The following is a 17,779-nucleotide window of genomic DNA, read 5'->3' as shown; positions in this document are numbered from 1 at the left end:
TCCACTCACGTTAAAGGAGTTTTCTTGGGAAATGTATCTCTTAACGAATTGAGGAAACAAGGCATAACCCCCCAGCCCCCCCCCCCCCCCCCCCCCCCAGAACATGTGTTAGGACTCCTGGATCCCAGATTATAGTTCTTAACTAGCCTGGTTTAGTGCTATGTCTGGGTTATTTTGGTTTAGTACTATGTTTTTAGCTAGCCTGGCTACGGTCTTCATCTGAGCTAGCCTGGCCTAGTGCTATCTATGTCTGGGTTAGCCTGGATTAGTGCTAGGTTTTTCTAGCCTGGCTACGGTCTTCATATGAGCTAGCCTGTTCTAGCGCTATGTCTGGGTTAGCCTGGTTTAGTGCTATGTTTTCAGCTAACCTGGCTTAGCGCCAAGTTTTTATAGCCAACCAGGCTTAGCGCTATGTTTTTTGCTAGCCTGGCTTATCGCTGTGTTTTTAGCTAGCTAGGCTTGCGCTGTGTCTTTGCTAGCCTGGCTTCACTCTGGATTGTGTATGGAGAATGTGATCATGTGTGTGTTGACTTGAATACCTGCCGTGCAGGATCTGCACTGAGGATTCATTATTCGTGTTTATCTTCAAGTCACAAGACTGTAGACTCTGGCGCTCTCAGATAGAGACACAGTCTGTAACAGGAGCGAAACACATACCCATGCGCACAACCACACACCCACACACAAACTCTCAATCAGACACACAAGTTTATGTTTAAATACGCACTGCAATCCGATATAATATTAGTGATGCTGTGTATTTGAGCGCTGAGAATGCAAACAATCTAGTAATATTACTTACTTTCCTTTAGTTGTGTGTATAGTAGCAATTAGTTTGTTTACCTGTCCTCGACAATACCATAATAATTGATTTCTTCATGCATTGTTTTTCCACTTGCACAGTGGAAGTACCTCATCGCACTGCGTTGACCCCTGGACCTCTCCTACACTTGTTAGGGGCTGGCTTTTGCATAAATTAATTTTAATCTTTAAGAAACTTAATAGCAATTCCTGGAATCCTCTGCGGTTCCATCAGCATTCCTGTTCTAATTCTGTTTTTAATTCCTTTTTTCTTACGAGCCGAGACGAGACGTTTTATTTGGGAAAGAACTGCCAGTAAAAATCTATTTAAAATAAAAAACGAACAAAAAACTCAAACTTTCAACACAAAAGAGGTCAAATGAGTGACCCACCCTTCAGTCAATTAGCAGGAACTATGAGTCACCTCCCCTCGCCGGTTGTAATTGCACCAAAGCGATGCGTAACTCAAACAGACGGCGACTCCTCTGTGTTGTCCTCAGACATTCCAGCCCGGCCCTGGCCCCCTGCCATCGGGCTCTGCGGCCGGGGTTTGGACCGGGCTCTGACCGGGCTCGGAGCAGAGTTCTGTGGCGCTGGACCCGCCTGGAGCCCAGGGAGGGTTAATAGAGAACCGGCTGTTCTGCGGCCCGCTGAATGGCTGTCTTTGTGCGCGTTTGTAATCGTCTGATTGCATTACGAACCCAGACACCCCCCCCCCCCTCCCCTCCCCGCAACTCCCTGGTATTACCAAGCGACTAGGACTTGGACGGGATCCACCACCCGGAGGAAGGGGGGTTAAGGAGGCGAGGGGGGAGGAGGAGCCTGAGGATTGAGGGAGGAGAAGGAGGCCAAGGATAGAGTTGAAGGTGAAAGAGGGCGCAGGGAGGGAGGCAGGAGGTGGAAGGAGAGGGCTGTGAAGAAGGAGGAGGGTTGAGGGTGTAGGAGGAAGGTTAGCGGACTAAGGAGGGAGGGACGAGGAGCAATGGAGAGGGGATGCGGCTATCAATATAAAATCGCTGCTCAGACATGGCTCCTCACATCCACAAATTGTGGCGTTATACGATAGGTGTCCCTGTCCCCGACACCATCATCCAAATCAACGGCTTTCCAAAACGAGCTCCGCACATCGCATACACGTGGCATTGTACTCCCAAGTGGCCGGGAAGCCTAACCGTCTTTCGGACGCAGCCTTCAACCGCTTCCCAGACAGAGCACAACACGTCCACACACACACACCTCGCCTATGGTGTCCCTGGGTCATGACGTCAATGAGTATACTCCCAGGCTCTTTATAGGCACGGAAATACTTTTTTATCTGCGTTTGAGGGCTGAGTCGAACGTTGTGCTGCTGCGACCACACGACATCAAGGTTGAAGTTGCTTTAATAAAATATGCACAACAATCACGGATGCAGTCGCTGGCAATGCAATTGTTGACTCTCAGGCTCCTTTAACAGTGCAAAAATAAAAAGTATTAGAGAAACACAAGTAAAGAGAGCTAAATAAACAAAAATAAATAAATAAACTACTAACTACTACTGGATATTAAATAATTAGAATAAAATAAAAATATTAAACTATAATGCATCAATAGTTTAGGGGGATCTCAACCATCTCATCCCAGCACCTGCGACCGATGCATGCAGTGTATGGCAGGTGTTTGCAGCACAAAGAGATGCAAATGCCAGCTCGAGCCGCAAAGGGCCTTCAAAAAAAGGCAGGTGACTTTGGCAACAGCCATCCCATCTGACACGACAGGGCCCCAGTTGCAGGCCATCACAGATGCGGTGACATTACATCGCAAAAGACATGGTCTCCGTTTATACAGCCTAAAAAAGGGGTTATTTGGGAGGCTTCAAACAACCATATATATATATATTTTTTGCTTTTTTTTGATTTAGAGAAAACCTTGTTTGATTCAGATATCGTCCATTAGTTCGAAAAAAAATCCATTTTCTTTTTCGGGACGACACTGCTGCCCAGAACATGGAGGATGGTTAGCAGGAGGAACCAGGGTAGAGGATGAGGAGGGGTGGGGGTGGTGGGGCGCTAAGCTGCTGATTCCAGAGCTCTTATAGAGTCTGTCCAGACTCTATAAAAGTTGGCCCAGTTGGAGGAATCCTAGTCAGTGTTGCAACGCCTCTCCTCCCTACTAATGTTGACTCGAGAGAGATAAGAGACAGAAATGAACCAATCCAAAGAGGCCACACAGGGGGTGCAGGCACTGACCATTAAATACTTTTCAATACTTTTTCTGATGGGAATGTTGTGCATGCCACAGGCCACCACACCCTAGCCAGCCCAAATAGAACAGAGCAATCCAGATCAGGAAGTAGCTGTCACCACACCACAACAGGCCATGACATTGTTCCTCAGGCTGTTATTCTAGAGCCGTCCTTTTGTGTGTGTGTGTGTGTGTGTGTGTGTGTGTGTGTGTGTGTGTGTGTGTGTGTGTGTGTGTGTGTGTGTGTGTGTGTGTGTGTGTGTGTGTGTGTGTGTGTGTGTGTGTGTGTGTGTGTGTGTGTGGGGGCTGGTGCCTTGTTGCAAACAGGTATTCCCAATGGATCTTTCAAACTTTGGTGTGCGGTTTCTCCTTTACTTCTGTGATGTGGTCGATCTCCCTATCAGTGGGTCTTGGATGTATACATTTGTGTACTTCAGCTGTATGTACACTGTAATAATGGTTATTGAAGTCAGTGTATTAAAGGTGTCCATGAGCCTAATACTACTACAAACTCTGTGGGTGCTGAACAAGCTTTGAACACCGTTGCTGTGGTTCCCCTGTACGGCAGCCAATTGCTTTGGGTTGTTGAATGATGACGGCATCATTCTGCATTCTCCTCTAGCCTATAGGAGAGCATCGCTGAATCATCACCTCTGTTGAATTCCAAGCTAATTCCAGAATGTGTGTGTGTAATTTGTGTCTGAAAATGTCACAGTTCACCTCTGTATTCCTTCTTTTATTTCCCAGTATGGGTCATTGTTAAGTGTCTGGGAGTTTGGCTCCGTAAGACGAGATGAAGTGAGAGAGTGGGGGCATATTCATCTTCATCTGGGAACAACCATCTGACAAGCATGTGGAAAGAGAACTGGCTGGGTTATTGGAAAACCCTGAATAAAAACAATAGTTTTTTGCAAAAATACTGACGAAATGACAACTGCTCAAGGATCGGTGTAATTTTTGGACTGCAAAATCGTATATCTTAGAGATAGGGTTATCCGTATATCACACACGTATTATCATTTGATTAGGGAATTTAATCTCTGAGGGAAGCATTGGGACAACCACATGCACAATTAAGAACACTTGAAGTGTGTGTGTAGTCTCATGTCACTGAATCTAATTGAATATGTTCTTAACTTATCCAATTTGAGAGGATGTGATTGAATCCTATGTGAGCGGTCATGTATGTGGTTGTTTCATGTCGTCTATTGGGAGGTCTTTAAATGTCCCCCGATTGAATCTGATGTCCCCGCCTGTGTTCTGGTAACTCTGGCTCTGATCTGGTGACCCCGTCTCTGATCTGGTGACCCCGTCTCTGATCTGGTGACCCCGTCTCTGATCTGGTGACCCCGTCTCTGATCTGGTGACCCCGTCTCTGATCTGGTGACTCCGGCTCTGATCTGGTAGCTCCGTCTCTGATCTGGTGACCCCGTCTCTGATCTGGTGACCCCGTCTCTGATCTGGTGACCCCGTCTCTGATCTGGTGACCCCGTCTCTGATCTGGTGACTCCGGCTCTGATCTGGTGACTCCGGCTATGATCTGGTGACCCCGGCTCTGATCTGGTAGCTCCGTCTCTGACCTGGTGACTCCGTCTTGTGTTTCAGCCGTTCTTCCGGCTGCTGAACCTCCGGAAGCTTGGCCTGAGCGACAATGCCATCCAGAAGCTTCCTCCAGAGGTGGCCAACTTCATGCAGCTGGTGGAGCTGGACATCTCCAGAAACGGTACGCACAGACACACACAGATTCACACACACAGCTACGAACAGACACACACAGAAACGCCAAACACACAACGCACACACATACATATACGCATACAAGCACCCATATACACGTACGTACGTATACACACAGACACAAACACACACACATGTACGCATGCATGAACACACACATGCTCTCATTGTCTCACTCTCTCACTCTGTTTTTCTCCTGCAGACATTCCTGAAATCCCAGAGAGCATCAAGTTCTGTAAGGCCTTGGAGATTGCTGACTTCAGTGGGAATCCCCTTTCCAGGTATTGGTCCCTCTATCACTCCCTATTTCTTTGTTATTCTCATGTCCAGGTAGTAGTCTCTCTATCCGTCTGTCTCTCTCTCCTTCCCCTGTCCTGGTAGTAATCTTTCTCTTTCTCTATCTCTCCTTCCCCTGTCCAGGTAGTAGTCCCTCTATCAGCCTGTCTCTCTCTCCTTCCCCTGTCCAGGTAGAAATCTTTATCTTTCTCTCTCTCTCTCTCTCCTTCCCCTGTCCAGGTAGTAGTCTTTCTCTTTTTCTCTCTCTCTCCTTCCTCTGACCTGGTAGTAGTCTTTCTCTTTCTCTGAGATTCAGCTGTCCAGGTAGTAGTCTTTCTCTGATATTCTGCTGTCGAGGTAGTTGTCTTTCTCTTTCTCTCTCTCTCCTTCCCCTGTCCAGGTAGTAGTCTTTCTCTTTCTCTCTCTCTCCTTCCTCTGACCTGGTAGTAGTCTTTCTCTTTCTCTGAGATTCAGCTGTCCAGGTAGTAGTCTTTCTCTTTCTCTGATATTCTGCTGTCGAGGTAGTTGTCTTTCTCTTTCTCTCTCTCCCCTTCCCCTGTCCAGGTAGTAGTCTTTCTCTTTCTCTGATATTCTGCTGTCCAGGTAGTAGTCTTGGTTACCTGTGCACTCTCTGCCCGTCCACTGACATTAGCAGAGTCTTTCTTAAGGCTGGGCAGCTCTATTGCTAAAGCCAGTGAGCTAGCCAAGTGTTTTTGGGGAGTGGCTTTGGAGGGAGGCTTGAAGGGAGGGTTGTTTTTCTTACTTTCGGTTGGATACTTTCCAAAAAAACGTTATTATATCTGACGTAAGTCAAGTATGTCTTGGTTTCGTAGTGCTCCTTTTTCCAACAGTAGCATTATAAGCACCAAGTCAAACACCATTACCAATCATCCATTGATTGGACTTTGGCTTGTTTGGCGCTGTGAGCCGTTATCTACAGTCACCTGGCGCCCGGCCAGAAAAACTATGTGTCTGTCCTGTCCCCAAAAACCCGTGGCATGAGGAGGCATCTCTGTTTGAGACCTCTGGCCGTTCATCACCAGCGCACAAGCTGTCTTTACTGGTGGTGAATACTCCAACAGATGGAGCTAAAAAGTGAACTGTGCTCTCTCTAGGGCAGTTTAGCGGAGTGGTTAGAGAGTTTGACTCCCAGGCACCAGGTTCTGGGTTGGATCCCCAGTGTACACCAGCCTTTTAAGCCTCCAAGAGCAAGATGCCTTTAAACCCTTATCTGCCAATTGTATTTTAATAACATTACCAAATGACCAAGTCATAATAAAACCTTTCAATCTAGTAAATCTCATAATTCCTGTTTTGTTTTCCCAGATTACCAGATGGATTCACACAGCTGCGAGCGCTGGCTCACCTGGCACTCAACGACGTTTCGTTACAGACGCTGCCCAACGACATCGGAAAGTACGTATCCCCTCGTCTCAGAGACCTGAGCCTGTATATCAGCAGAACCTGAGCTAGGATGGAGGGAACCGCAGGCGAGATTCGGTATTCAGTCCCCCCGGCCAGCTAGCGATTTGATCAAAGATGGCCGCTAGGTCAATAAGGTCCATAGCAATAGAATTCGTCGATCAATGATGTCTGTTTTGGCTACATTCATATCAGATCAGACAAATCCAGTTCAACACACTACCTCCCTCACATCTATGTAACAACTGCCGAGTTGACCGGGTCATCCAGATGAACAACATGTCTGAACATCATTAAGTGTTTTAATGTCTGATTATGTCCAAAGTGATGCTGCTATCATACAGTAACAGAACAGTCCGTTGATATCCTTTCAGTTTCTGTAGCCATTTAAACGGGTTACATTTCCTTACCCAGCGGGCTACAGAGCTCAGTATCCATGCTCTGACAGATGGATCAGACCTATCTACATGCCAGATCAGCCCCTACCAACAGATGTACCATCTGACGGTTAACCATCTCTACCCCCCTCACCACCCCCCACTGTCTCAATCACCTCCATCAGCCTCCATATTTACATTCTTTATCTGTCTGTCTCTACCTCTCTCTCTCTTGCTGTCTTTCCCCCTCTCTTTTCGTCCCACCACTCTCTCCTTCTCTCGCCTCTCTCTCTCTCTCTCTCTCTCTGTCTCTGTCTCTGTCTCTCTATCTGTTTATGTGTGTGTGGTCTCAGCCTCCCTCTGGCTCTCTCTCTGAACATGTCTCACTCTTTCTCCACACAGTCTGGCCAACCTGGTGACGCTGGAGCTCAGGGAGAACCTACTGAAGTCCCTTCCCACGTAAGTGCACTCTTGGTCGGGTAAACACAGGCCGTGCTCAGCCTCTTATGGTGTGGAGGCAGAGATGAGACAATAACTCTCACCACCGGTGTTCCTGCAGACTAAACGCTCTGGGATCCAGAGGATGTAGCCAGCGTTACTGTGATCTGGAATCTGACCTACAGTCTAGTTCCCTGGCTGGAGGCAGTCACATCTGCAGATCTAATGATATTTAATATCTTGAAGCATTTTCAGAGGAACCGAACACTTAAATAAATAAAAACTATAGCTATCCCCTAATAGCTTCAGGCCTTGACAACGGTTGCTTTTTGATTGGCTGAATCCGATGACCTCGGCAGAAACAACCTTTGGTTAGGCTGAACTGTTTTGGGTGAAGTGTTTTGGCAGCATGGTTTCAGCACACATGACTGGATGACTAATTTCCTGTTCCTGTCCAGGTCTTTGTCCTTCCTGGTGAAACTTGAGCAACTGGACCTGGGATCTAATAAGCTTGAAGAGCTGGTAAGATAAACTTTCATACAAGCACGCACGCACACAAGTACGCACGCACGCACGCAACACACGCACGCACGCAACACACGCACGCATACATGAGCTCTGTCTCCCACTCACTCACACCAACACCCAGACACACAATAACTGTCTCTCGCGCACACACAGCAAACACACACACATGCATACAAAGGTAAACACGGACGGCCAGACACAGGAAGTGATATTTACTCAAAGGTATATATACATGCTGTACTCAGGGGTGGAAGTATACTGTACGGTAGGATTTATGTACTGTGGTACTCTCAGGTGTATAGATATACAGTACATGCAGTACTCAGGGGAAGACGTATACTGTAGGATGTATGTGCTGTGTTCCTCTCAGAAATATATACATATATACTACACTCAGGCCAGGTAGATGCATACTGTACTTTGGCATGTGTACAGAGAGTGTATGGAAACAGCGGCCTGTTTGAGTAGACAACAGTAAACAGACCCTGGACAGAGCAAACTGTTGACATCCTCCTTGAAGCCTTGTTTGTTCTTTTTTCTTTTTATGTTTGCCTACATGTCTGTCTGATCTCCCTTTTTTTCCTTGCTTGTCTTTCCTTTTTCAAACCTCCATGGCTTTCTTCGATTGTGTCCATTTGTTTGTCCGTCCTCAAGCCTGCCTGTCTCTCTGTCTGTCTCGCTGTCCTTCTTCCCGTCTGTCTGTCTGCCAACTGCGTACCGGCTTATAATTAAAACTGACGTCATGTCGCTTGGATTTTCCTGTTCCTAAATATGTTTTGATAGGTTTTAAAGAATAGGCTTTGAAAGCATAAAGAACACGGTTTTGAGGAGCAACTGATTCTGATCTTTCAGGGCCGAATGTATTCGACAACCGTTAATATGTACCAAGATATTATTCTGATATGGGCGGGTCTTTCAACCCATTATGGGATCTTGCATTATAAACCACCAATGAATTTAAACCCTGAAATCAGTCAAAAACACAGTAAAAATCGGAATCACAGAGCTACGTTTGATCGATTCAAAATTGAAAAGCATAAAAGTGTGTTTTAAGGTTTGGTTCAGAATGATCCACTTGTTTGTTCAGCTGATTATACAGTCAACATCTAGTCACGATAACCTCTCTCCCTTCAGCCGGACACCCTGGGAGCTCTGCCAAATCTGAGGGAGCTGTGGCTGGACAGGAACCAACTGACTTCCCTCCCCCTGGTGAGTCCTCCGCAAGTCCTCCCTGCTCCACTGGGATAACCAGGACCTCAGCCCTGGTCCAGTACCATGTACTGGTTAAGAGGACCTCAGCCCTGGTCCAGTACCATGTACTGGTTAAGAGGACCTCAGCCCTGGTCCAGTACCATGTACTGGTTAAGAGGACCGCAGCCCTGGTCCAGTACCATGTACTGGTTAAGAGGACCTCAGCCCTGGTCCAGTACCATGTACTGGTTAACCAGGACCTCAGCCCTGGTCCAGTACCATGTACTGGTTAAGAGGACCTCAGCCCTGGTCCAGTACCATGTACTGGTTAAGAGGACCTCAGCCCTGGTCCAGTACCATGTACTGGTTAACCAGGACCTCAGCCCTGGTCCAGTACCATGTACTGGTTAAGAGGACCTCAGCCCTGGTCCAGTACCATGTACTGGTTAAGAGGACCTCAGCCCTGGTCCAGTACCATGTACTGGTTAAGAGGACCTCAGCCCTGGTCCAGTACCATGTACTGGTTAACCAGGACCTCAGCCCTGGTCCAGTACCATGTACTGGTTAACCAGGACCTCAGCCCTGGTCCAGTACCATGTACTGGTTAAGAGGACCTCAGCCCTGGTCCAGTACCATGTACTGGTTAACCAGGACCTCAGCCCTGGTCCGGTGCCAGGTACTGGTTAACCAGGACTTGTGTGCATATGGTTGTATACATGTGTGTATGTGTGTAACTGTCCCCATGTGTGTGTGTGTGTGTAGGAGCTGGGTAACCTCCGGCGGCTGGTGTGTCTGGACGTGTCGGAGAACCGTCTGGAGAAGCTCCCTGCTGAGCTGAGCGGTCTGCTGGCCCTGACGGACCTGCTGCTCACACACAACCTGCTGGACGCGGTGCCCGACTCCATCGGTAACCACGGCGACCATCGTGGCCTTATTGATACACAAACTGTCAGCGACGCTGATGTTGGGGAACACCAGGACGATGACACAAACGACTCAAATAATGTATTTCCTGGAATGACACAAAGGAAGACTCTTTCAGTCTATCAAGCAAATGGTGGCTGTCATTTCATTAACAAAAAATCCCTTTTATAAATCCATCTCAATGGATTGCATCAGAATCACACTCTTCGATTTCCCTCGTCCGTCGCCAGCCAGTCAACCAGGTGCCAGTCAGGCACAGCTTTGAAATCCACATCCTAGTGGAGCAACACCTGACCAGCACCTGCCTGCGCAGCGCCTTGTGTGAGTCAGGTGTGGTTCCAGGAACTGTGTCATATTGATCCAGTATGTCGTCTGCGGCGCACTGGCCTGATAGAGAGAAGAGCAGCACTGCCCTCTAGTGGTAGGGACACGCCGGTGAGCGGTGTCCTAAAGATAACATAACTCAGAACCTGAAATTAATTCATACTGATGGAGCCCTTGTGGACCATTATACTATTAAGGAATACAGCCAATTCGTTTGGCTCTGCTTTATAGCTGGCCTCGGGTATTGTGTGATGGGGTTGCGTTCAAAGACAGCGTGCCGAATGTTGTTCAGAGCGTCTCTTTATTTAGTAATGTGATATGTTTTCCACTAAAATAGAGCATTATGGGAACATTGCATAAAATCAGATCATTCAGGATCCTGAGTCCTGATTTGAGAACCCTCTATTCCTCCTCTTTACTATCATTCAACAGTGTAACCTTTGGTTGTATTGAAGGAAGACTTCGGAATTTCTGAACCTGGAGCTTGTTCTCTTGTCATTCTGGGTCTCGGGGACTAATTCGGAAAACAATCTTTGACATTGGTCCAGTATTGAGCGAGAACGTTGCAATGTTATCCCATGTGGCTGGCAACGCATCCCGTAAATGTAGGTAGTAGTGCTCAGACAACTAACAGTGCTTGTTTTGCCACTGACATGCTCCGATGTGCATTCTAACGCCTCGTGCCCACTGCACCGTCAGTCAACGGACGTGGGAAGGCGTGGCTGACGGATGGGGGAGTAGTCTTTGCAGATGCATCCGTCAGCCAATCAAATCGGTTCGCCGGGTTCTTCCCGCTTCTTCCTGCTTGTTGCGAGGCAAGATAATCCGCTTTCCCGCTTTCCAGTATCGTCAGAGCCCGAGTCGCGTCACAGTGCTTACATTTGCATACGCGATCTGATTGGATGACGGAACCGTCGCTGCCGAAAAAGTTGAACATTTTTCAACTTTCTGACGGTGGCGAACGCTCCAACTCAACGGACGGATCCACAATGCATTGCGCGTCCGTCCCCATTCAAAGTCAATGGGCAACGGACAACTGACGGAGGTAGTGGGCACGGGGCGTAAGTGTCTGACCACATCATCACACAGATCCTTACAGTGGAACACAGCGTTTGCTTATCTCTGGCTCAATCCGGTGTTTTTATTATTGTGCATAGCCATGTCTCGATCGTGGCAAAGTCTCGCTCTGAAATCCCAAGAGAGAGGCATCGAAGCCCTCATACACAAACCCGACATCTGGTTAAATTTCCACCATTGCTTTGCGGTGGTTAGATAACACTCAGCTAAGTGCAACAAACTCTTGCCGGCCCGCACCTCTCTCAAACTCAGACTGGCGTCACCACCGTCCTAGAGGTTGGTTAATGGGGAGCGTCGCTCTCAATTTACCACGCTCTGAAAGAATCCAGACGTTTTCCTTTAACACGCCTTGCTCAGACTTGGTGGCGCACTCACAAAAGCGTGGCTTTGTACATTATAAAGGATGTGATAATGTCATTTGTTGTTGAAAAGAAGATATAACATGACTTACATGTTCAGCGGTCTGATCAGTGTTAACATTAATGTGAATCCTGCAGGCTGCCTGCGGCAGCTGTCCATCCTGAAAGTGGACCAAAACCGCCTGACGGAGCTCACCGACTCCATCGGAGAATGCGAGAACCTGACAGAACTGGTGCTGACGGAGAACCTCCTGCAGGTAGGGCGAAGCCGACCGATGCCATGGTGATCACCGGTCGCTCACCACTTTGCCAACGTTTACGGCTAGCTCCAATGCTAGCCTGATGCTAGCTCCAAGGCTTAGCTATAGATCATCAGTCAGTGTGCCTTCACCCTCAGCACGCTTCCTAAGCTCAGCGCTATCCCAAATCAAAGCAAGCCCAGCGGTTAGCCAAATCGCTGCTATCCAAATGCTAGCCTGTCACCCAATTGGGAGCTCTTGTTGCTTAGCTCTTAATCCAACGCTTACTGACAGCCAATCGCTAAGCACTAGCCTATTTCTAAGCATTTAGACTTATACACAACAATAGCTTAAAGTGCACTGCTCACAAAACATAAGCGCAAGTCCCATGTGAAACCTTAGCCCAGTATTAACCAATAGTTGATGTGTGGGCTTTTAGCCAAACCGGCCATTAAAAACCATTATTTAAAAGCGATTTAGCTCGTACAAACCAAATCTATTATTGTTTTAACCCCTCTATTGATGACTACTTCACTCTGTTTTCCTTTTGCTTTTAATGTCCCACATTACCACATTCACATCTCTTCTCTCATGATCTCTCCTTCCTAACTTCTCTTTTTCTTTCTCTCTCTTCTTCTCTCCCACCTGTCAATCCTTCTCCTTTTCCCTATCATAATCTCTCTCCTCTCTATGTCACTCTCTCTTGCAATTTAATGCAAAAAGCTTCATTGTCATTTAGCATTTATGTTGTCAGAACAGTTTTCAATTTAAAAGCAAAAATGACAAAAATCTGCCTCAAATAAAAGGTTTCTCTACCTCTTCTCTGCCTCAATCTTACTCCTTCTGTCCCTCCATCTATCTCTCCATCTTCTTTTACTCTCACTCATCCCTTTCCTTCCGTCCCTCTGTCTCCTTCTCTTTCGAGTGCCAACTCCACAGGCTTCATGAAGCCATGCATTCATAACCCATAACCTCAACACACACAGACACACACACACACACACGCGCACAATGTGTGCGCCGCTAAAGCATCCTAACACGCCTCTCCTCTGCAGGCACTGCCTCGGTCGCTGGGCAAGCTGAAGAAACTGACCAACCTGAATGTGGACCGCAACCGGCTGGGCAGCGTCCCCAGCGAGCTCGGCCTGTGCTCCAGCCTCAACGTGCTGGCCCTCAGGGACAACCGGCTCAGCCGGCTGCCCGCAGAGCTGGCCGACGCCACCGAGCTCCACGTGCTGGACGTGGCGGGGAATAGGTACGGCTTCACCCAGGGGGTAGGGGCAGCCCCGGGAGGCTTTAGGTGCCGGACGTGGAGGGGAACAGGTACGGCTTCACCCAGGGGGTAGGGGCAGCCCCGGGAGGCTTTAGGTGCTGGACGTGGAGGGGAACAGGTACGGCTTCACCCAGGGGGTAGGGGCAGCCCCGGGAGGCTTTAGGTGCGGCTGGCTCTGGAGGACAAACTCTGTGCAGCTCACTTTGTTTAGCTTTATGGCTCATTTGGAAATGGTTGAGTTCTTCGAGTGATTTAACCATCATAGGATTGTCGCGTTGAAAAATCCCTGGTCAGTGGTCACAATAGGTCAATGTATCCTGGATCCGTCCTGATCACTGCCATCTGTGTCCATGGATGCACTTACCTCACAAGAACATGAGAGGTGTATTTAATCTATACCTGTTGGCTTGAGGTCATCCGAGTTATCAGAGTTAAATCCCAGTTTGAATACAGTTAATCTGACTCGAAACCAGAGCACAGGGAATCTAAATTGAATTTATTACATATATTCATTGTTCATGAACGTTGAACATTGTGGATGAAGTTTCCTCCATAACGACGAGGTGAGTGACGACTGAACCCCTGTGGGCCTCCAGGTTACAGAACCTGCCCTTCGCGCTGACCAACCTGAACCTGAAGGCCATGTGGCTGGCGGAGAACCAGTCCCAGCCCATGCTCAAGTTCCAGACGGAGGACGACGAGCAGACCGGGGAGAAGGTGCTCACCTGCTACCTGCTGCCCCAGCAGCCCTCCCCCAGCCTGGGTGAGTCCCTGCTCTCCTCCCCCACCCCACCACCACCACCACCTCACCCAACGCACTGCACCAAACTCTGCACCGCGCTACACACCGACCCATCTGTATCTGTGAGGATCTAAAAAACACTATACGTTTTTTCGATCGTCGTGCCCTTCACTTTAAGGTTCACTCACATCCATTAACAGACAAATGTGTGGTGAGAGATCCATCGAACAGAGCCGTTCTCTCATCTCTCTCTCTCTCTCTCTCTCTCTCTGTCTCTGTCTCTGTCTCTCTGTCTCTCTCTGTCTCTCTCTGTCTGCTTCTCCTCCCCAGAGAACCTGCTCCAGAACAGCGTGGAGGACACGTGGACGGACAGCAACCTGAACCGGGTGTCGGTCATCCAGTTCCAGGAGGAGACCAAGGGAGAGGAGGAGGAGGACGACGAAGCGGCCGCCGAGAGAAGGGTAAGGCAGGACAGAGCCGGGACGCTCCTACGGACGTCCTAGAGGCACGGCAGTGTAGTAGTGGGTCGGCTGTTCAGACTCCCAGGTCGAAAGGATCTGCAGTCTGACCTGGAGGCCATTTCTGCTACCCTGTCCGTCGTCGCCAACAAGCACATTCTTCACGCCCTATTCTTTCTTTGTTTTAAAACATTTGGTGATGAATGCTTGTTTTTCTCAATTCTGTGTTATTCGTCACTGAAATAAAAATGTATATTTGTACGATATCCAACTGGTTGTGCGTGTGTGTGTCCGGCCCAAAGGGTCTCCATCGCCGAGCTACGCCCCACCCCAGTGAGCTGAAAGTGATGAAGAAGGTGATCGAGGAGCGAAGGAACGAGGCCTACTCCTCCAGGCCTGACGGGGAGCCAGACTCTCCTGATCAGCAGGTAGGACAGCTGACCAATCAGCAGCCAGAACGACCTACAACGCCGTAGTTACAGGAAGTCCAGAAGGGGCGTGACCATGGTGACACGTGATCAAAACGGAAGATAACGTGTATTATAGTTTCGAGTTGTGTGTTTTGGACTTTAAAAGTTTCAGTTAAGGTTTGAGTCAGCGTCCACCACTAGGTCTTACATCAACCTCATGCCGGGTCAGCAGAGGGACTGTAGCTTCCATGGCTTGCATGCAAAAGATTTGGCAGGAAATAGTGCACCATCCTGTTACTTTCAGTATACTATCTTTGCATTTATACATACTATTCTCGCCTGCTATTTAGTATGCTAGCTCTGGACTCAGCCGCTGGTATACAACAAGTCAACAACATTGCCATTGCTTGGTTACAGGGGAAGCGCCTTAGCGACCTGTCCAATCAGAGCCAGGAATCCCAGGCTTCCAACAGCACAGTCTCGGCTAACTCCCATGAGGAAAGGCGGGGATTAACCACCCAGGGGGAGGAGCTAGCCGACGGCCACGCCTACCAGGAGGATCTGGATGAGATGGAGGTGGAGTACATCGAGGTGAGTTCCTGATGAGATTTATGAAATGGAACAAACCTACAAGTGTCTGGGTCTCAACGGGTCCAGCCTGAGGACCCACATGTACACGTGTAGTTAACGGGATAGGTCAAGATATCTGTAAATGTGCGGTTGCATGTGTTACCCAGATTAAGACGAATCGTTCTGAATCAAAATTCATCACTGTGTGTCAAGAAAGGGAGTTTGTTGGATTATCTATTGCTCTCTTTGAGAATCACTCTGATAAATTGTGCTTTATTAATTCCAGAAGGGAAATTCTGGTGTCGCTGCAGAAAGTACAGGACAGTAATAAGAAACATTTAAAAAAAAGTGATACAAAATTATTAAGAGTAAGAAATACATAGTATTTTGTCATTTCAAATGGAAAGATGGACACTTGCTCATATACCCTTTTCTGTCATTTCATTTTCATTTGGTTATGGTATTATGGTCAAAAGTATTATCCGCCAATATTTGTTGTGAAATATCACATGAGTCTGATGATGCAGTCGTCAGCCTTGTTGGTCAGCCATATGCAATCCCTGAAAGAGCCAAACACTAGCCACGCCCCTCGCCACTTCTCTACATTGTGCGTTATCCTCAACGCTCGCCCTTCTCTCTCCCGCCAGCCCACCGTCCACTTCGCCGAGGAGCCAATCACCTGCGGAGGCGAGCGCGATGACGACGACGACGAAGAGGAGGAGGAGGGTGACCGCAGCGACGAGGAGGGCGAGCGGCGGCCCGCGGCGGCCGAGAAGCAGCGGCTGATCCGCAAGGACACGCCGCACTACAAGAAGCACTTCAAGATCACCAAGCTGCCCAAACCCGAGGCGGTGGCCGCGCTGCTGCAGGGCTTCACCCCGGAGAGCCTCCTCCCGCCGCCGCCACGGCCCCACCAGGAGTCCCGCCCCCAGGAGGAGGAGGAGGAGGAGCCGGAGGAGGGGGAGGGGGAGGGGGGTCCCGTCACGCCAGAGAGAGAGAAGCACCACAGGCCACAGGAGGCTCAGCTCGAGGACAGTCGGCTCCAGGTCAACACCAGCCAAGCTAAGGTACACACAAACACGCGTACATATAGTGCACGGCTAGAGAGCAGCCAAACACCGTGACACAGCTGCAGTGGCGTGGGTTCACCAGCGGGGGCGCTGTTGCTGTGGTTGCATTTGAATGTGTGTGGCTGCTCTTTAACGTTCACTGTTGATATTTATTTGCAACAGATAAAAACCTATTCTAGTTTCTTTAGGTTTAGTTTGAGCTTTAGCTGAATGACGATAAGATGTACTCTAGTAATCCCAGATGAAAAATCTGGGTGTCTACTTCACTGTTAAACGTTCAAAGTTCACTGTCTTTGCTACGCTGCCATTACCAATGCCTTGCCCGTTGCCCCTATGCAAACGTACCATGCATAGAAGCGCCGCGCACCACACAACCACTGCCATCTTGCTACCTGCATTCATACTGTGTTTGGATTGCTAAATCCTGAGTCTTGCCAGCGCATGCAGGGTTGTGCCAACAAGCCATTCGGCCCTGGTCTCAACAGCAGCCCTGTTGAGACACAACCGGCTTTTAAGTTGCTTATCATCCAAACTATGGCATGTGACATCATCCTGACACTTGCTTAAGCCAATCAAAAGACAGCAGTGGCAATACCCTATTTCACCGGAGGGGTTGCTGTTTTTTATTTTTATTTATTTTAGACTTTGGTTCCTCTTTAAGGTCCCATGGCATGCAACCAGGTGTGGTGTGATTAGCCGGTACAAGCCGTTTTGGAAATCTGCCCCTTATGACATCACAGGTGGGCGTGTCCACCTAGATGTGTGACAGACACGCCCACCTGTGATGTCATAAGGGGCAGATTTCCAAAACGGCTTGTAGCGGCTAATCACACCACACCTGGTGGCATGCCATGGGACCTTTAACATGGGCTTGGTTCATATATTGAGGATGAAGGATGAGTGATAGCAGAAGTCCTATGCAGCGTTGATGAAACGGCTCAATACAGAGTTGAGTTAACAGACAATAGAGATTCAATGACCAAAAAGCCCTCTCCAAGACCAACCGTCCATTCCCTCCTGTTTAATTTAATGTGTCATAGGCACAACTGTGTGTCCGTAGCCCGGGTTGAATCTTCTCCTGCATCGTTGAAGTGATTACGTACAACGTCCTGATTAATCAACAATAACCAGCCAATCAAAGTGCCCTAATGCTAACTGGGATCATGCTAATCTGCCCATTGTAATCTGAGCTGCTCCGTTCCCTGGTCCTTTATAATGATATGCTAATGCTAATGTACATGATGTGCTAATGATAATTTAAATGAATCTAATGCTAATGACATCAAATGGTAATTCACATTTCTGGAGCAACAAAATTCAGGCCACTTAGCCAATTTTAA

General features: G+C 48.4%; 1 protein-coding gene across 4 annotated transcripts in view; it reads left to right on the top strand.

The window, feature by feature from the left end:
* Positions 1-17,779, top strand: part of scrib (scribble planar cell polarity protein) — a 76,145-nt gene that overhangs the window by 21,901 nt on the left and 36,465 nt on the right. For all 4 annotated transcript variants that reach the window (XM_056584141.1, XM_056584143.1, XM_056584144.1 and 1 more), the window contains exons 2-15: positions 4,630-4,747; positions 4,964-5,042; positions 6,364-6,453; positions 7,239-7,295; positions 7,733-7,796; positions 8,937-9,011; positions 9,756-9,900; positions 11,816-11,934; positions 12,972-13,171; positions 13,786-13,952; positions 14,262-14,392; positions 14,692-14,817; positions 15,217-15,390; positions 16,017-16,436. In XM_056584141.1, coding sequence (XP_056440116.1) covers positions 4,630-4,747; positions 4,964-5,042; positions 6,364-6,453; positions 7,239-7,295; positions 7,733-7,796; positions 8,937-9,011; positions 9,756-9,900; positions 11,816-11,934; positions 12,972-13,171; positions 13,786-13,952; positions 14,262-14,392; positions 14,692-14,817; positions 15,217-15,390; positions 16,017-16,436 — 1,965 coding nt within the window. The remainder of the gene's footprint in view (positions 1-4,629; positions 4,748-4,963; positions 5,043-6,363; positions 6,454-7,238; positions 7,296-7,732; positions 7,797-8,936; positions 9,012-9,755; positions 9,901-11,815; positions 11,935-12,971; positions 13,172-13,785; positions 13,953-14,261; positions 14,393-14,691; positions 14,818-15,216; positions 15,391-16,016; positions 16,437-17,779) is intronic.

This window comes from Gadus chalcogrammus, chromosome 23, assembly GCF_026213295.1.
Source record: "Gadus chalcogrammus isolate NIFS_2021 chromosome 23, NIFS_Gcha_1.0, whole genome shotgun sequence".
Lineage (NCBI taxonomy): Eukaryota > Metazoa > Chordata > Actinopteri > Gadiformes > Gadidae > Gadus > Gadus chalcogrammus.
Note: the sequence above shows the minus strand (reverse complement) of the source record. Positions and strands in the feature narration are given on the sequence as shown.